We start from the raw sequence: 20,362 nt of genomic DNA, 5'->3' as shown, positions 1-20,362 counted from the left end.
GTTTGAAACATGCAATGTCAGCACAAAAAACAACAAAAAAAACACTTCATTAACAAAGCTCAATCAACTGTTTTTATTCTCGTAGATAAAGATCATGATGTGAAATTCAAATCAAACAGAAGACCAAAGACTGGAAAAACGTCATTTTTAAAGCGTTTTCGTTTTTGTTGGTGCTTGTTTTAACATTTGCATAAACTAGTGTTTTTACAATCTCGTATCACAGATTATCTATGAACAATTTGAAGTAGAAAAACAAAAACAAAACTAAAAGCATAAAACCCCCTTTAGGATAATATCATTTAGAAAAAAAAGAAACACAAAACAAACAAGAGTAAATAGATTTTGGTCATTGAAACAGGTAATGCCTCACCCTAGAACTGATCATTCAAGGCTGCTGTGTACTGCGTGTGTGTTTGGTGACATTGGAGTAAGGCCCAGAACAACCAGATAGGACAGCACAGCATCAGTATCCATGGTCCTAGAGTCAGCTGGCTCACCTCAATGCTAGAGAACAGATGAGTCACAGGTTTTGACAAGCCAGATCATCTTTTTTTCTGTACTCTTTTCACCTATAACTGGTGACTGGTTAAAAGGGTAACCTGTCTTGTACGGTCTATGGCTCTTTTGAGGACTGTTGTCCTGTTCCGGCTCCTTCACATAAGAAATGGATGGAAGTGTACAATCGGACCTACCAGTCAGCTCACAGCTGACAGGGCTTGTGCAGAATGTGCTGGGCTAGCTCACCCACTCACCATAACAGTCACGTCTGGCTACCACACAGGCCTACATACATGCCCTGCGCACACGCTACATCTCATTGGTCGCCGATTCCTTCGCTCTCCTCCAATCGGATTCTTTACCTGGGAGGATGGGAAACTACCGGATTGTAGACAGATCATAGGTCAAGTGTCAACCATGTAGATTTGTGTTTTGCTTTTCATTTAGGTCAGTGCAGATGTAAAGGAAGCACATTTAGAGTATTGAGATGCAACCATAGACATGTCGTTGCAGACAGGACAGACTTGCATTCACGATCATCAAAGCACAGCCTTTGATATACTGTGTGTTTTATGACAGTCGAGAGAACGGCCGTGAACTTCTTACTGTGTATCAGATGTGTGTGTGTGTGTGTGTGTGTGTGTGTGTGGGGGGGGGGGGGTGTCTTCAAACACCATGTTAAGTCATCACTGGCATGAGTTGGGTGGTCCACACTTCAATCAAGTGTACACTGGAAATGACAGGAGATGAACTTATGAAGCAAAAGGCCGCTAAACCCTCCCTCTCTGATGAGAATATGGAAGCCACGTCAGACACGGGGGGCCGGGTTTGAATACTATTAAGATGGTTCCTTCCTTGCTGCCTCCCTCGGGATAATCTCTCATGGGAACATGGCTGGATGGGTCAGAGGGAGGAACGAGGTATCTCTGGACAACTCCAAACCCAGGTGAGCGACGGACAGACACACACACACACACACACACACCCACAGTGCTGTAACATTCTCCACAGTAACTATCACGGAAGCTACAGAGCTGTACGGTCGGTATGGTGAGAAGTTTTTCTAATAAAGAAGAAGGCAAGTGACTTCCAGGCACTGCAGGCGTGCTGCTGTATTATAAAGACCACACACAGCCATGCCGAGGGGCTCCTACCCTACTGATTATCTCATCTGGAGGCAGAACTGATTATACTTCTGAGCTATATCTTTCCCCCCCTCCAAAATATATATATGGGTATATATATATATATGGGTATATATATATATATATATATATACCCATAAGAAAGGCCACAGAGGCTATCTGAAAATGGAACAGCTTCCTACATCCCCCCCCCCCTCCCATCACAAATCACAATTGTTCTTTCATTTGTTAAACAGTAAAAAAAAAATATATATATATCAAAAGACACTGACGATGTACCTCCGTTTGCTTGTATGGTCTTGATTGACATCGGATTCTGTCCAATCGATACGGCCCTCTGCCTCGCCATTGTCTATTGTCAAGTACTCAATAACTTATTCGTCTGGCACCAACAGGCTATTTACAGTTAGAGGTAAGAGAGAGGAGTCGGGAGGGTGACATTATTGTGGTTCTACGGGCGAGTTAAGTTAAGATGGCTGCTCAACAACGAATACGTTAACATCGTGTTAATCAAACCTCAGTCAATTGTATTGAATGCATTTTTTTTTCCTTCTCACAGAAATGTTTGAATGTATATCCATATTATCGTTTTTCCTCCTCTCTCGCTGACCAGCCATATTCTTGTGATTGGAGGTTGTAAAGCAACGACCCTCGAACATTCTGACGGTTTAGACATCCCTCGCTTTCTCTCGCTATGTCACACACACACGCGCGCACACACACACAAGCACTGCCAGCTGGGGTCCCCCTCCAGAAAGATCATTGGTTTCCGACTGAGTCAAACATTCATGTATTTAAACGCATCTTTACACCTCAGAAGAAGAAGAAGGAGAAGAGAGGAGAAGAAGGAGGAGAAGAAGAGAGGCCATGGCGTGATCGTTGTTGTTAGACATCATTCCAGTTCGTTTGCATCTCATAACAGTCCTTCACGGACGGACAGAGAAAGAGAGAGAGAGAATGGGAGAGAGAGAGAGAGAGGAAACGTCGCTCCTCCAGATCCCCTCGCTCCTGACGCCCTCCTCACTTCCCAAAGTTGCCGAAATCTGCGAAGGCGTCCTGCTTGGGCAGCATCCCCATGCCCGGGTTCATCCCCATGGCTGGCATCCCCATGGCTGGCATCCCCATGGCTGGCATCCCCATGCCCATCGGCCCCGGCATGCCCATGCCGGCCTGGGGCACTCCCATGTTCATGCCCATGGCCATCATGCCCTGGTTGGGGGCCAGGCCCATGCCCATCCCCATGCCAGGGTGCATCATGGGAGGTGTCGGCTGCCTGATGGCTGCGGAGCCTAAGTTCATGCCGGCGAATCCCTGGGAGAGCATGTTGACAGGCGGCTGGACACCTACAAGCCAGGACAGAGGGGGGTCAGTTAGAGATTCAACACAGCGCTCATGAAAACCAAAACCAACCACTTCAAATCCCACCTGGGACACGAGAATCTTGGACCACCCGACTGTAAGCCCGAAGTTGTGACAACCAAAAGATAGCAAACTCTAATGACCACCACAACCCTAACTCTGTTGTATGTTGTAGTACAGCAGACCCACGTCGCTGTTACAGGTGTAGCAGCTGTGTACCTGACTAAACCATGTTTATGGATTGGTAGTTAGCATTGTAGCTGAGTGGAGGTGTAACTACTTCACAGATACGTAGGCCTAAGTGCTTTGCGACTGGTTGGGACACACTGGCGTTTATGATCATTTTTAAACGCAAGTGCCGACCAAACCCTAACTGCGTCCATAAATGACATACCCGACACATTTACAATCTGCCACTGTGTTGGGAGCCATAATCTTAAATAGCCTATAGAGTTGTGCAACGTGATATTCCAAGTGGGGGCTGGTTTAAGTGTCGAGTGGGTCGAGTTGGAATGCCCCCCAGGGGCGTGGCTGGGGCCTCACCCTGCTGGAGTGTGTTGAGGGTGGGCTGGCTGGGCTTGGGGGGCTGCATGCCCGGGGACAGGAAGTCCAGGCTGATGTTGACCGAGTGGTCGGACCAGGTGGACGGGAGCATGGCCTTGGCCCCGGGGCCCCGAGAACCCACACCCTGCTGGGGCTGCAGAGGCTGCAGCGGCTGGAACACACGCACACACACATCAATACATGAATCAACACACTTAACCAGCACACTAAGTCTCCCTCTCCCCTTGTGTCAGATATTAACAGTTCTCTGTGTGTGTGTGTGTGTGTGTGTGTGTGTGTGTGTGTGTGTGTGAGCGAGTGTGTGTGACAGATGAAGTCCATCTGTTGGCGTCCTCCACAGTAAAGAAAAAAACAAGTGGGTCTTTAAGTAGGTCAACGTTTCACATGCAAACGTGACGTTGAAGTGCTTCAGTTGGGATGTTTAATGATGTGTGGTATCTAACTGGTTTCTCCTCGTGGTACAGTATGTCTGGGTGACAGGGGAGGGGGTCTCTAGAGGGTGGAGCATCTGGATCCTGTTAGCACTGCTCACCACGTCTCTGTCAATATGGCTCCACTCTCACCCCCCACCCCCCCAGACCTAAATACAAACCAATCTGCAGTTATCGTCTATGCACTCTATACACAAAATACCAAGAACAAATCTTCCCGTGAGAGAAACTGTACGTTTTGTGCGAGAGATTGCGAGTTTCTCAGATTGAGTGTGTGCGAGTGTACTTTCTCTGTATCAGATTGAGTGTGTGCATTTATGCAGCGTATGTATACGCGTGAGAGTGTTTGCGTGCCGTGTGTGAGTGCGTGTGTGTACCTGTGACACGGAGTGAGGCATCCCAGTGCTGCTCTGGCTGTGGGAGCTGCTCATGCTGAAGTTGAGGCTCTGGGAGGCTGACAGGGTCTGGGTCTGGGACGGCCCCATCAGGTCAAACAAGTCTGCCGAGGGGGCCACAGGGGCCGGGCCAGGGGCCGAGCTGGCCGTCACGGCCCCAAACAAGTCCACCCCGCTGGGGGCCAGAGGCTGGGCGGAGGGGTGTGGCATCTGACCTCCAGGGAAGGCGTTCCAATCCCCAAATTCACCGGTCCCACTCGGGGCTGGGGAGAGACAGAGAGAGATGGAGACACAGAGAGAGAGACAGAGAGAGACAGAGAGAGACAGACAGATAGAGAGAGACAGAGATAGAGAGAGACAGAGATACACAGAGAGAGAGAGAGAGAGAGAGAGAGAGACGTGAAGGGATCAGGCAACATTTTGTTTACTTTCTTTATGTCTCATTTCAACCAAATCACAAACCATCCAACTGAGGGCCTACTATAAGGCTGCTGCCTTAGCCCATTACACTGACTACTGATAGAAAGACTAGAGGGTTTTCTTCCATTGCTCCCCCCTCTCTGTATCCCGCCCCCATCCTTGTCCTCTGTAACAAGGCTTGATGTGTGTCTGTTCTGGTTATGCAGATCAGCTAGCAGGCTCCATATGGCTAGGACCCCCCTCCACCCTTGAAATATCCTGTCACACACACACACACACACACACACACACACACACACACACACTCACCAGATCCTGAGGCAAGGCTGGCGGAAGCAGGAACAGAGGAGAAGTCAGCAAATCCATCTATGAGGCCTGAATAGACACAGACACACACCTTTAACAACTACATTAACGCTGCCTATACTGTTACCATTCCTCCAGTGCCCCATTAGGAGTGAGTTAAGGTAAAGGAGCCATCAGGGCTAGGAGTCTAAACATCTGTTTAGACCCCCCCCCCTCCACCCCCAACGCCAGGGACTACAGTAGGAACATCTGCTGCACTTAGCCCATATACCACCCCCTTCCTCCACACCCCATGTGAGCTCTATGTCCCTGCCTCAGGTTACATGTTCTTCTTCTAGGTGTGTGCGTGTGTGTGTACCTGCGGCTGCTGCAGGCTGGCTGGGTCCTGTGTCGACCATCAGCAGGTCGTCTAGACCGGCGCTTGAGGCAGCTGCTGCAGGCTGGACCTGGAGCACAGAGACGAGACATGAGGATGCTGGCGCGCACACACACACACACAGACACACACGTGCGCACACACACCTGTTTGGTGCTGCCCGCTGGACTCTTGTCTCCTGTGTAGTGGGCCGCAGCTCCCAAATCTACCGTTTTGGAGGGCACGCCCCCTCTCTTCCGCGTCGCCGTGGTTTCTGTCGCCTGGACGATGTGGACACTCTTGGTGGTGACCGTTTCCTCCTCGTCTTTGAACTCCGACCTCCCTGACTCGCCGTTGCGAGACGGGCGACCTCTCTCCTCCTCGGTGTCACTGCGGAGACGGGGGAAGGTGAGGCACGTGGTGGTCACATGATAACTTTAAAAACGATACGATCCGATCTGAAGCACATCCGTGTTCTCTTCCTCCCTCCTTCCCTCCCTCCTCCCTGGGTGAGTCCTCCCTCCTTCCCTCCCTCCTCCCTGGGTGAGTCCTCCCTCCTTCCCTCCCTCCTCCCTGGGTGAGTCCTCCCTCCTTCCCTCCCTCCTCCCTGGGTGAGTCCTCCCTCCTTCCCTCCCTCCTTCCCTCCCTCCTCCCTAGGTGAGTCCTCCCTCCTTCCCTCCCTCCTCCCTGGGTGAGTCCTCCCTCCTTCCCTCCCTCCTTCCCTCCCTCCTCCCTAGGTGAGTCCTCCCTCCTTCCCTCCCTCCTCCCTGGGTGAGTCCTCCCTCCTTCCCTCCCTCCTCCCTAGGTGAGTCCTCCCTCCTTCCCTCCCTCCTCCCTGGGTGAGTCCTCCCTCCTTCCCTCCCTCCTTCCCTCCCTCCTTCCCTCCCTCCTCCCTGGGTGAGTCCTCCCTCCTTCCCTCCCTCCTCCCTGGGTGAGTCCTCCCTCCTTCCCTCCCTCCTCCCTGGGTGAGTCCTCCCTCCTTCCCTCCCTCCTCCCTGGGTGAGTCCTCCCTCCTTCCCTCCCTCCTCCCTGGGTGAGTCCTCCCTCCTTCCCTCCCTCCTTCCCTCCCTCCTCCCTAGGTGAGTCCTCCCTCCTTCCCTCCCTCCTCCCTGGGTGAGTCCTCCCTCCTTCCCTCCCTCCTCCCTAGGTGAGTCCTCCCTCCTTCCCTCCCTCCTCCCTGGGTGAGTCCTCCCTCCTTCCCTCCCTCCTTCCCTCCCTCCTCCCTGGGTGAGTCCTCCCTCCTTCCCTCCCTCCTCCCTGGGTGAGTCCTCCCTCCTTCCCTCCCTCCTCCCTGGGTGAGTCCTCCCTCCTTCCCTCCCTCCTTCCCTCCCTCCTCCCTAGGTGAGTCCTCCCTCCTTCCCTCCCTCCTCCCTAGGTGAGTCCTCCCTCCTTCCCTCCCTCCTCCCTGGGTGAGTCCTCCCTCCTTCCCTCCCTCCTCCCTGGCTGAGTCCTCCCTCCTTCCCTCCCTCCTTCCCTCCCTCCTCCCTGGGTGAGTCCTCCCTCCTCCCTAGGTGAGTCCTCCCTCCTTCCCTCCCTCCTCCCTGGGTGAGTCCTCCCTCCTTCCCTCCCTCCTCCCTGGGTGAGTCCTCCCTCCTTCCCTCCCTCCTCCCTGGGTGAGTCCTCCCTCCTTCCCTCCCTCCTCCCTGGGTGAGTCCTCCCTCCTTCCCTCCCTCCTCCCTGGGTGAGTCCTCCCTCCTTCCCTCCCTCCTCCCTGGGTGAGTCCTCCCTCCTTCCCTCCCTCCTCCCTGGGTGAGTCCTCCCTCCTTCCCTCCCTCCTCCCTGGGTGAGTCCTCCCTCCTTCCCTCCCTCCTTCCCTCCCTCCTCCCTGGGTGAGTCCTCCCTCCTTCCCTCCCTCCTCCCTGGGTGAGTCCTCCCTCCTTCCCTCCCTCCTTCCCTCCCTCCTCCCTGGGTGAGTCCTCCCTCCTTCCCTCCCTCCTCCCTGGGTGAGTCCTCCCTCCTTCCCTCCCTCCTCCCTGGGTGAGTCCTCCCTCCTTCCCTCCCTCCTCCCTGGGTGAGTCCTCCCTCCTTCCCTCCCTCCTTCCCTCCCTCCTCCCTGGGTGAGTCCTCCCTCCTTCCCTCCCTCCTCCCTGGGTGAGTCCTCCCTCCTTCCCTCCCTCCTCCCTGGGTGAGTCCTCCCTCCTTCCCTCCCTCCTCCCTGGGTGAGTCCTCCCTCCTTCCCTCCCTCCTCCCTGGGTGAGTCCTCCCTCCTTCCCTCCCTCCTTCCCTCCCTCCTCCCTGGGTGAGTCCTCCCTCCTTCCCTCCCTCCTCCCTGGGTGAGTCCTCCCTACCTGAGCCTGTCCGGGGAGTCGTCTCGGTCCTTCTTCCGGAACTTGTTGATGGTGTCGTCGATGGTGCTGCCGATCTTGTCGCTGATCTCTCCCAGCTTCTCGCTGAAGGGGAAGGGCCCCTTGCTGCGGTCCCAGTCCTCCTCCCACTTCCCCCGGCTCTCGCTCGACGAGTCGTACCTGTCCCCCGCTGCGGCACAACACCACCACGAGGTTACAGGACTGACGCTCCACCATGCGGTGTGCGCGTGAAGGAGACAGTATAGCTAGAGTTGACCCATAGTGTCTAAGTGCGATGGAAATATATAGAGTCCGAATGACAGACATGCACCGGAGACAGAGAGACAGACAGGAACACAGAGAGAGAGAGAGAGCACCGACAGGCCCACACAAAGTGAAAAGACATGCGGATAGGCAGACAAACGGGCATACACCGAGACAGACAGGCAGATTGCAGACAGACAGGCCCGTGCAGATGGACACGCGGGCAGACGAGGACATACTGTAGCCTCGGTAGCCTCCCATGCTGTTGGACGACACGCCGATGAACTTGTCCTTGTTCTTCTTGGCCTTTTTCCTCTCCTCCCTCAGGCGGTCGTCGTCCTGGACCAGGTCCACCATCTCCTTCACCTTCTGACGCACGTTCACCCCCTGGTCCTTCCCATTCTCATCTGGGAGGATGGGCGGAGGGGACAGACGGGATACATTTCAAAGAATGACAGTTAATGAATACCGGTTTGTTTTTGGCAGAGCAACACCGCAATAAAAAACGCTAACGACTCCAGAAACGACACCTCGAATGAGTTCCTCTGGATGCCTGTCAAAATGAACTCGTTCTCACACACGGGAAGGAGAGACCCTCTTTTGCCTGTTGATCAGTGCTGTTGTGACTGTTTTCTGGCAGCCACAGGGAGCGCGACGCCTTCTTGTTTGGGACTAACAGGCCTCAGCCACATGTGCTGGGCTGGTGTGAAAGCAGCTTGGAGCAGGGCAGTGTGGTGCAGGCTTTAAGCACTGCTTAGTTAGGGCCTGCATCTATTCAGCACAGCTAACACTGAGGCCATTGTCTGACCGCACACCAAGCTTTTGATCAGAAACAAAAACAAACACACACAAGTGGTGAATGTTTCCTGGGGGGGGGGGGGGGGGGGGGGAGATGTGGGAGGGAAAATGAAGACACAGACAAAGCCAGAGACAAATGGACAGAACACCATCTGGCCAGCCAGGCAGCCAGAGCCAGCCACCCAGTCAAAGTCAGCCAGCCAGTCAGGGCCAGCAAGGCAGCCAGAGCCAGCCAGCCAGAGAGTCAAGGCCAGCCAGCCAGAGCCAGCCAGAGCCAGCTAGCCAGCCAGCCAAGGCCAGCCAGCCAGCCAGCCAGCCAGCCAAGGCCAGCCAGTCAAGGCCAGCCAGTCAAGACCAGCCAGCCAGCCAGTCAAGACCAGCCAGCCAGCCAGTCAAGGCCAGCCAGCCAGTCAAGGCCAGCCAGCCAGCCAGAGCCAGCCAGCCAGACAGACAGAGGCACAGTGTACTTGCCTACGAAGTGGAAGCTCTCCAAAGACCTGAGGTCGAAGATGTGTTCCCTGGTGCTGGTGACCACTCTCTCGGAGCCGTTCCTGATCAGGTGGGCCAGCAGCAGCAGAGACTGGGGGGGGGAGAACACTCTCCTGTTAGATGGCACCCACATGCAGCGTGGTGTTGCAATGCAAATGCTACTGTTGTAGTCTCTGTCATAAACATTTACTTAAAGCCTCAGGCTTTCATCACTTTTATAATCAGCAAGAATAACCTGTCAGTCAAGAAAACCGCTGTGGTAGAGTCACTGTATTTATCTTATTTGGGTGGACAATAGAATGCAAAATTTGGGTCAAGGCCTTGACCAACAGCCAAAAAACTCCAAGGCACAAGAATCCTGGTGTTCACCTAATTTTCCTGTGCTTACCACAAACAAGCATACAGACCTATCAAATGTGGGTTACAATATACATTGGGGAAGTTGATTAAAATCTTTGCTTCTGCTTTTGCTACCTTAGATAGAATATAAGCACCATCCGGAGACATATCTTAAACAAATAAATATGTTGTTTTCTTCAAAATACGCCGGTATCTTGAGTTCCAATGAAAATGTGTTTTAGAAATGTAGAATGTATTTTTTGAAAAATCAAGTGGAAGAGATGATCCCGTAGGAATAAGTGGCGCAACACAGCACCTTATAGGTGAACGAGTGACCTGAATGTCACTGCCAGCTCTCAGCGGTAACCGTACACTAAATCTACTTCCTGAGGAGAATGATTTACTTTAGTGTGAGTAAAGTGCTGCATTCCTGTTGTCATGTAAGAGTTATTTAACAGTGATTACCCATAACGCATATGACTGTGTATATGACGTGTATCTCCTCAGACAGCTCATACTTTAACATTGGCGAGCCAAGGTTCTCTCCAAAACACACATCAATCTCAGCTGTGATGGCTTTTCACAATATTATAGACTGACTTTAATGATGGATAAATATTAAAATATAATTGACCTGTCAAATTAAGGAATATTATTGGTTATTATTTAACGCAGCTTGTTGCTTATTTATAACACTGCTCGTCTCTTCAAAGCCGTAGATAACTTCACCCATATGTAAAAACACGACAAGGACTTTTGTAACGTCAATACAACTATAATGCTGTACTTTGTAAGTAGGCAAATTTAACTAGGGTCAATACAACAGCTGGTCAAAAGACTGTGTCTCCCAGCAGGGCGGTGGTTTAAGACCTAAACAACTGTAGCTGGATAGCTACACTAGTTGTGACACGATAACTAGTTAGCTAACGTTGTTATCAAAACTACCGGTAAGATCTCATTACCTTAACGAGGTGGAGCGTGGCAAAAAGTACCCTAAAAACATGCACAAATAGGCAGAGGCAACTAGAATCCACTTTTGGATTTGAAATGAAAGCGTTAGGTTACAGAACTCAACACAAGAAAAACTGGGCAAAACTGAAAGGTAAATTTGTCCATCCTATTCTGAGGTCCATCAGGTATGTTGTTTAAAAATAACGACGGCAATAACAACAGCGGCAGGGAGACAGACACGACGCATTTGGACCTGCAGGTGTTGACAGGACGATGCAACGCTATGTGAGAGTCACCCTGCTAGTTACAAGGGTCGTCACCCTCCGGAATAAACTCTCGGAATACCCCACCCCCCCCTTTCCTCCGTGACGCGCCCTACCGCGGGGTGACAGGCCGGCGGACTGCTCTCTGACTGACCTTGTAGACTCTCCTCCAGTTCTTCTTGTTGTCCCTCAGCATCCGCTGCCACAGCATGTTCATCACCTCCGGGAACTGCTCGTACATGAAGGTGCATCTGAAAAGAGGGGGGCAGGGAGGGGGGTGAAGAGAGAGAGGGTTGGAGGGAAGGGGGGAGGGAGGGTGACGAGAGAGAGGGTTGGAGGGAAGGGGGGAGGGAGGGTGACGAGAGAGAGGGTTGGAGGGAAGGGGGGAGAGAGGGTGACGAGAGAGAGGGTTGGAGGGAAGGGGGGAGAGAGGGTACAGGGACAGAAACAGGGAGGAGAGGCCCGTTAGTGGATGGTGAAGATCAGGACTATTTGTCACACACGCACAGACTAGCTCGTCAGGTCTCACACACAGCTATGTGGTGCATGCTTCAGATTCCATCCTAACGGCAGTGTCTGTCCCGGCTTCTGGACACGCATGCACATCCAACAGAACCTCTATGGATGTTACACGGGTCATTTTCAAATGCTGTTGTGTGTGTGACCATGTCGGGGGATGTGTGTGTGTGTGTGGGGGGGAGGGGGGGCGTGTGACCGTGACGACTGGCGTCCTCACCTGGAGATCTCCCCCATCAGCTGTCCTGAGGGCCCCCAGGGGTCGTCGTTGGTGGCCTCCCTCACCTTGGACTCTGTCTCCGTGTAGTTCATCACCACGTTGGTTCTACACAAGAGGGCGACAGGCGGGATTAGAGACAAACACACCCACACACACCCACACAAAGCATTCTGCTCAACAGGGACAGTGAATACGGGCGTGGTAGAGGCTGTACAGCCCCCGGTGAATGGAGGGTGCGTCACCCTGACAGGATTCATATTCATGTCAATGCGCAGACTAGTTGGTTAGACGCTGCTTTGAACCGGGATCGTCTAAGCCCTCACCGGAGAACAGGTTGAGCAAGATGTCACCTTCAATAAGAGGAGTGGGGGGGGGGGGGGGGAAGAGAGGCCTGAAGGCAGGACATTGGATGATTCAGTGAGATGGCAACGTTGACTTTGCATATATGCTCTTAAAACGAAAAACAAAAAAAGAAGAAAGGGGAACCATCACGCCAGGCTAAATCACAGCAGAGCACTCAGAAATATGTGCTCCAGATATTCCACCAGAGACTCAACAGGGTTGGCAAGTTTGTCGAGCTGAAATTCCCAAGCCGGTTGCCTGATGATGACACAACAAACCAACCCAGCCCGTTGCAGCCCCACGTCCCTCCCCCTGCACGGCGAGCAGCGTGTGGGTGACATCCAACAGCTGAATGGGGGCCGTCAAGCACTCGAGGAAGTACATCAAACATATGATATGACATGACGTATGATAAAACAACAGGCTAGAGAGAAAGGCCAGCTCTGTGATTGGTCTACAACTGGAACGTGGACCCCCACCTCCCCCCCCCATCCTTGCTCATTTGGCCTGACAGCCATCAGGCTGGTACAACAGCACCTGAGATCACACGCTGCATGAGATCCAGTCAAATATACAATCTCATTTACATTGGTTGCTCCTTTGTTTTGATTGTTTAGGCCTATGTGTTTAATATTGTTGTTGTTTATAATGTCGTTATTTAAATTGTTTATATGTCCATATGTTGAATTCTTTGATATTTGTATTGAATGTTTTAGAATCTTGCTTTCTTTTTTCCCCGCCAGTCTCTCTTCTCGCCACTTCCCGGTTACTTGAGCAGGTTTGTAATGAGTAAGAGGCCGGGTTGTTCCCTAAGAGGCCGGCCTCTGCTCTGCCACATCAGCAGGAGAGCCCCAACAGAGCCCAGCCCTGGCCTTGGCCTGGCCTGCCCTGGCCTGACAGCAGCATTGATGGGTAGACCAGACAGGAAGGCTGGGGACAGACAGGGGACACACCCGCTCTGTGGTTACACAGCCAGGACTCACAGCACTGGAGGCCAGGGACTGGGGTTGCTAGGCCAACCATTCTCACTTATCAAGGACTTTAGACAGTTGACCTAATCCACATTTCCTGTAATGACTTTGTCAAAAACACATCATGAAAACGATAGGCCAATGCCTGGGTTTAGTATTTGAAACAGCCTATTAGAATAGTATGTTAAATATAATTTGCATATAGTTCAAAAGGCTGTGTGTCCTCAGATGTATTTTTGCTCTGAGCAGAGGACAAAGGATTATGACTCTACTGAGATGAGCGATGCAATCCACATCTCTTCTCTGATCAAGTAGAAGTAGGGGCTGGGCTGATATAATCTTGATGTGTGTGTGTGTTTGTGTGCACATTTCCGTTTCAGTGCAAAATTTACAGCGATTTCATTTCCTGACTGATTTAGAGAGGCAATTGATGTGTTTTGTTAGCCTGAATCACACCAATATACAAATTCAATTCTTCGAGATTCAATGTTGCTTTTGTGGAACACACAGTCAGAGTCCTGCTCAAGGCTCCATGTCCTCTCATTCCTCCACACATCCCCTGCTCTCCAGGACACGGCGGCCCTCAGTATACCACAAGAGTACCACACAGTACACAGCACTACACACCAAACCCACACCCAATACAACCAGGAGAAAACCAGACCTCGACTCGGCTCCAATCCCACGTTTAAAGACAACGTGTCTCCTGCTCGCCTCTCCCTCGCTTGCCCTCTCCCCATCTCATGTGGTAGAGAACACACTACAGGGGGGGAACCAGTGGAAGGGGTTTGACTTTTAAGAGGAATGCACTCAAGGAGGGAGATGGAGGGATCCTGCTGTTGCCAGCTTGCCCAGCCAGTCATTAAACCTTTGAAGTGAAGGGTTGTGCAACAGGACTAACTGTTCGCCATGCCGTTACTCACCACTGAGGATGACAGTCAGTAGGAGCCCTGACAGGACAATAGATAGGTACACAATGTGAAAGGAGTGGCTATTACCGCCGGAGCCATTATACTACGTTGGCCTAGTTACTTAGTTATCCAACGACAAACACCCAAAGATCTGCATTACACGATAACTTATCTCACTATTTTGCCGACTGTAAGATCCCGGCAGGTAGTTCAAGGATTCAACAGGTCAAAAGCGTGGGAGATAATGTTATAATTGCAATGTTTGCATCCACGTTACTCATTACTTTATTTTATACTGAGTTATCAGTCACTGTCTGGGCTAGCCTAAGTGGGACGTTTGTTTCCATAAACAACACAAAATAATTGAAACTGGGACGTGTATTACTTTTTTATGGTACGGCTTCCGTGATATTTATGACTAGGTAGCTGTTAACTAAAGTTTGTTTACAGAGGAGTGACGATTCAAGATGTAACACCCGGAAGTTGCCATATTATGCAATCGTCTTAAACTACACTTCATTATAAGTAATTTGTCTAGTTTCTAGTCAGTTTAGTTCCACCTTATTTTCTAAGATAAGGACAAACAAACTACACTCTAAACCCTGATCAATCATTAATTGATACGCTGTGGAGGGAAAGTGACTAATCTCATACCTAACAATAAAAAACAAGGAACTGGTACAAGCCTAGCTGTGGTTGACAGACTTAACAATTATTTATTGACTAAATAACTCATTATGCTACATGTCAAGCTAACGTTCTGATGGGGACACTCAAGCTAGCTATCATGTTGAAGAACGCTTATCCAGATGTTAGCACACAGAGTTATGTTGGATAAATGATAAGTTATTTCGTTGCTTGCTAGTTAGAAAAAGTAAGAACGTAGAGCTAGCTACAGCCAAATCGCTTCATTCCAGGGAATAGTCGGAGCCTGCGTGAAGAGCTGTCAAACTAGCTTAGTTAGCTCGCTAATTAGTTAGCTTGTTGCACTATCGAGGGAAGATAGCAAAACTGCCCTCTCTTCAAAATTGTATATCATTTTCTCCTGAAAGGAAGTTAACAGTCTTCCTAAGAAATTCAGAAAAACGAACGTGTATCAAGAAATTCAATTTTATCCTCTCTTCTTTTACTTGCGACAACTTGCTAACGACTTAGCTAGCTAGCTTGCTAATGCGACGTGACGTCAAAGTTTTGGATACGTGTCTCTCTATATATCAAACAGGTAAACAGAAGTCTTCAAAACGGCGAATTAGTCAAGGATAGACTTACGCTTTGTCAACCAATTCTCGAACTTTCCACATATTCAGCATCTTGGCTCTCTGGAGAGGAGCTTTCCGCCTCTGTAACCCTTATTCCAGTCCTGAAGACAATCACCGAAACCAAACCTTGAACTCTGAAAAGTAAACTCTTAACCTCTCTCAAGGCAGGAGGAGTGCTCGCACTGGGCAGGACAGGTTACTACGGAGAAGGCATTGCAACACCACCGAGGAAGAAATGCGTAAAGTAAAATAGGGAGTTGTAGTTCACTATGTAGCATGCTATTTGTCACATGGGATAACATGATTGATACACTTCAGGTAATTGTAAATCAGAAGTATGCTGTATTTGTAATTCCTCTATTAATGTGTCTTTATTAATGGCAAATTAAACACCCTTCCAAAAAAATCTGATGATGTCAGCAGCCAGTGATTACAAAATAAAACAAGTATTTGTGATTGTTTCAAAGATGTGTCCCAGAAAATGTTAAATAGATGTCCCTTAAATACATCCAATGAGCCCAAAAAAATCTTGATTATAGTATCAATCAGAAACACATAGCCTGGGCCATTTATCCCTTTGAGAACTGACTCGACCTACAATTCAGCATTCTGCATCATACAATAACATTCGAAACAACTTCACTTTGGTGTCCTCAATCTCTCTTTATAAACCTTTCCATGTTATGGACCTGTGTGTGATATTGTGTGACAGGCACGGCAGGCTACTTTATGTGTCAACCCAGATCAATCACTCCCTCTTCTGGACAAACAGGGACACATCAGCAAAACAGACAGGTTGAGTCAAAGTGTTCAATCCACTTTTTTCCCCTCTAATCTCATTTTATTAGGATCTGTTCTATAGTATTGGCCGCCAATACTTCAGAAGTATCTTCAAGGTATGTCTAGAACACTTCTTCTTGTTGTTGTTTGCTATTGCTATATGGGGAAATAAAACTGATGGTTTCCTTCATGAAGATGCTTGTGTATGAAGAATGCAGCTGGAGCCTGGACCTTTGTTGGGTTAGAATTAGAAACAACACAATGGGCAAAAGACAATCCATTTGAGAGAAAACAAGAAACCGCACTTATGGACCCAGAATGCACTGCACCCAAGGGAGCCACCTCAATTACCACTGCACGTCCAAAGAAGAGGACTCTGGGAGAAGTGATTGCAGGAGATGGGTTTGTGTGTGTGTGCGTGTGGGTATGTGTGTTAGAGTTTGTTTAGAAAGAGAAGGGAATGGAGGGGAAAGGCACTCAGTAAAAAGATCTTTCAGAAACACTTTGCCTCACTGACGTTGACGTAAACGGTTGATTGACAAGCACTCCTCTCAGAAACCAGAGCCATCGTCCGATCTGCCAAGCATCAGGAAGGGCCCAGTCCTCTGGGAGGGGTCTAAGTGGGAAATGATGTTGCTTAAGACACTTTCAGTCAACAGTGTGTGTATGTGTTGAATGAGTGAAAAACAGTGAAGGAGACAGGAGAAAAGTAGATGAAGGGGTTATTGTTTAAAGCTTCTCTGTGTTCCTCTGAAAATGTTATATATTTGCATTTTTATCCATCACAGGGCACACTCAACATTTAGATTGAATTGAGCATTCGCAAATGCAAAATTCCATACCATGATAGAGGTTAGTATTAAAATGTTAAAACAACATTGAATGCATTGAAGAAAAAGCATCACCATGTCCCATGTTAATATGTATATTGGAGAGTAATAGACACAAATTGTAACATTCTCTCGACATTCCCCCATTACAAAATGTGCTGCCTCTGTACATTTCTGAGTTGTGTGTGAAAGAGATAGAGAGAGAGGGAGATAGAGAGGATGCACACTTTGATCCATTCTAAACAAAGCTCAGCTCTTCAGTACTGTATCTTTCTTGGAACTTCCTTCTTGAGCTGAAAGGATCCATCAGGCTTCCAGACAGGCAACAAGGGGAGATGAGAGAGCACACTTAGCTGGTAATCCAACAGGACTGAACTGTAGAATTGTCTGTCACTTACAGAAAGGTGAACTGGATGATCTGAAATCAAACAAAATAAAGTATTAAAAAGGAATGATTTTAAGTTACCATTCCTGCTTGGCTGAGATGCAAGGGTGAGAGCGTCAACACCACAGAAAGACTAATAGACTACTTCAGTCTAATTAAAAAATATATTTTCATGAATGTCTTTGCCAGTGTTGAGATTGTGTTCACCAAACCCCGTAAATCTGTTGGAAGGTTCATGAACCTTCTAAGACGCTGATACAATAGTTGGAGGAGATTCACAGGGCACCACCACAGGTTAGGATTGAAGCAGAGATCCAGACTCAGGGTATAAGAATGGAAGCTGACTATCCATCTCCTCTTTCATGACCTGAGGGCGACCAGCAATTATCCTAAGAGGGAACCTGACAGTCTCTCTCCTTGTATTTTCCCCAAATCCATACCTGTTCATCCAGTCAGTGATAAAATGAATGCACTTGGGGAATGAATGGGGATCACAATTTAAATGGCAATAGCTTTCATGTGACTGCTTTTGTGTTCGAATGCAGAGACGAGTTGAAGACTGAATGGGGGTGCAACAGTGAAGACAGGACTGGAAAGAAAGGAGAAGAACAAAAGCAGTAGCAAAATATAGTGTCTTTTTGTCGGAGGCTGAATGAGGTGTTCAGCCTGACACCAGGAGGCAGTGTGACTCTGCCCCAATGTTTGAGGCGAGGGGATGCACCAGTATGTGTGTGTATGTATGTGTTTGTCAGTCAGTCAGTTGAGGAGGAGACGGAGGAGGAGGAGAAGGGTGGGGGGTTGTTTATGTGACTGAAGTTCCCATGACAAATGTGGTCAGTCATCGTCTGTGTTTGGGAAGGGGTCCCAGAGTTCTGAATACAACGAAAGACAGAAAGACAGTATCGCGATCCAATTATGCTATTATTCCTTGTCTGTAGACATGTGCTTTCAATAAGCGGAAACACTGCTTGGCTTTTTTTTCTTCTCCTTTTTTCGTTTTCTTCCTCTGCCCTTTAACCGTGTCATTAGAAAACAATGTTCTTTGTTTGGACTATTAGCTGCAGTGAGCTTTTGGTGCCGCCTTCCTCCTAACCCTAAGACGAGCTGTGCTCGCTGTCAATCACAGTGTGGCCTCTCTTCCTGCCAGTCTGTTTGTGACTGCTGTGTGTGTGTGTATATGTGTGTGTGTGTGTGCGTGTGTGTGTTTATATGTGTGAGTGTTTGTATGTCTATGTGTGTCTCTCTCTATGCTGTTATATCACTGCTGGCATATTTCAAGCTGTTATTGTTGGCCCTTGTTTCAGCCCACAGTAAGGCCCTTTGTCCTTTTCCCAAGCGATATAACCTCCAACACATCACATAGTATCTGACCCCTGTCTGCTTGACACATGACAGATCCTCTGTGTGTGTGAATGTGTGTGTGTGTGTGTATGTGTGCTTTTAACTGCATTGTAAAAACTCTTGTCTGTTTGACCATAGCCCATTCAGTTATAGTTTCTTAAATCTCATGTTGTACACTTATGAACCACTCACTCTAGCATGTCATGTATGGATTTAGCGTTTCCCATTTTGTAGTCTTCGTAGACATTCTCAGTGTGTATGTCCTCTAATCACCTAGAGTATGTTTCTGGTGCCACTTGACCAGTGAGATAATCTTTGATATTGACATTGCTAGAACAATGAGACCGCTTGTTACATGTTCAGAGTCGCACACAGGCCCTCAGTGTCACCCCACCCCCTGCTGTGATCATCCACACACACACACCCCCCTGCTGTGATCATCCACACACACAGATGTTCCTGATAAGACCCAAGTAGCCCTCGCATTCCTGCGGATAACCAGCCTGTTTGTTTTCCTGCCACTTTCCCTGGTGAGAAAAGGAAAGAGAAGCAGTATTTAATAGAAGCCAACCCCCCACCCCTGTACCCCGTGTTCCAAACTCCTTGTCATCGGCACCATGCTAAGAACGCTCAGCTCCCATGATTAAGGGCTGACAGTTATTCAACGTATTTAAGTAGGTGATGTCACCGGGCTTCAGGAGCTCAAACACACACACACACACACACACACACACACAGAGACACACTCACGCACATGAACAAACACACAGTCACGTACACACGCACACACGCACACACACACACTCTAAGGAAACCCTGTTCCGGCACTGGGAGCATCTGCTACTTTACAACCAGATTGAATTAGCAATTACAGTGAGTAAAATGCAGGGAGAACATCTGGAGTGGTAAGCATTGCATGATATAAATCTGAGATGGAGGGAATCTGAAAAGGAGCCAAGCGGAGATTTTCAAGGGCATTTTTTCTGATTGGTCCTGATGACGTTCTAGAGGTGTCGGAAGTTGGAACAGGCCAGAGGAAGAGGGGGAGACAGCACAGGGCTGGAGGAGGGGGAGAGAGGAGGGGGAGAGATAGAGGGACCGATCAGGAGAGGGGGAAAGAGATAGGAGGATAGGGGACAAGACGGCAGAAAGTGAGACAAGAGGGTCAAGAGGTACTTTGTGTGTGTGTGTGTGTGCGTGTGAGTGGGGGGGGGTCTGTGACAGAGAGAGACATAAAGAGAGAGAGATAGAGAGAAAGAGAGAGAGAGGCTGTTAACAAAATGCCTACAGCCTCTTAGATATTAATGAATCAGATGGGACTATAGGTAGGGACTTATGAGCGCCAAATCATAATTACGAGGGCTCGGACATGGAAAATAAACATTGTCTACGTGAGGTTTGTATTCATAAATGCATTTTTACCATCATGTCCATTTGGTTCTGATCCACACATAAATAAATGAGAGGTTGGAAAGCTGAATTAACATTTACACATCTGGTTTCGTTATTATTGGCACTATAAATGAGTCAGGCAATTTGTTTGTGCTGCTGTTATGTAGTAATATAGGCTGATTATCCATCGTTGGGGAAATGATTATGTATGAAGCAGAGCCCATCACAGAGAGGCATGAGGCAATCGTAGAGAGAGAGAGAGAGAGAGAGAGAGAGAGAGAGAGAGAGAGAGAGAGAGAGAGAGAGAGAGAGAGAGAGAGAGAGAGAGAGAGAGACAGACAGATGCAATGTTGGCATTGGGCATCAGGCTTTCAAACTTCAGGATTACCTCATCTAAAACAATCTCTATCCTTCCCTCTCTCTCTTTTTGTTTAATTCTCTTTCTCTCTCTCTCTCTCTCCCTCTCTCTCTCCCTCTCTCTCTCTCTCTCTCTCTCTCTCTCTCTCTCTCTCTCTCTCTCTCCCTCCTCGTTCTACCCCCCACCCTGAGTATC

General features: G+C 49.1%; 1 protein-coding gene across 1 annotated transcript; it reads right to left on the bottom strand.

The window, feature by feature from the left end:
* Positions 1-58: 58 nt before the first annotated feature.
* clint1a (clathrin interactor 1a) lies at positions 59-15,252 on the bottom strand. The gene is made up of 12 exons (XM_062475837.1): positions 15,092-15,252; positions 11,599-11,703; positions 11,017-11,113; positions 9,292-9,400; positions 8,262-8,429; positions 7,762-7,948; positions 5,641-5,863; positions 5,477-5,564; positions 5,122-5,187; positions 4,375-4,655; positions 3,546-3,717; positions 59-2,986 (listed from the first exon to the last, which is right to left on the bottom strand). The coding sequence occupies exons 1-12, from the start codon at positions 15,130-15,132 to the stop codon at positions 2,664-2,666; spliced, it is 1,860 nt and encodes a 619-aa protein (XP_062331821.1). The 5' UTR covers positions 15,133-15,252; the 3' UTR covers positions 59-2,663.
* Positions 15,253-20,362: the final 5,110 nt, after the last annotated feature.

This window comes from Osmerus eperlanus, chromosome 13 (assembly GCF_963692335.1).
Source record: "Osmerus eperlanus chromosome 13, fOsmEpe2.1, whole genome shotgun sequence".
In the NCBI taxonomy this organism is placed as follows: domain Eukaryota; kingdom Metazoa; phylum Chordata; class Actinopteri; order Osmeriformes; family Osmeridae; genus Osmerus; species Osmerus eperlanus.
Note: the sequence above shows the minus strand (reverse complement) of the source record. Positions and strands in the feature narration are given on the sequence as shown.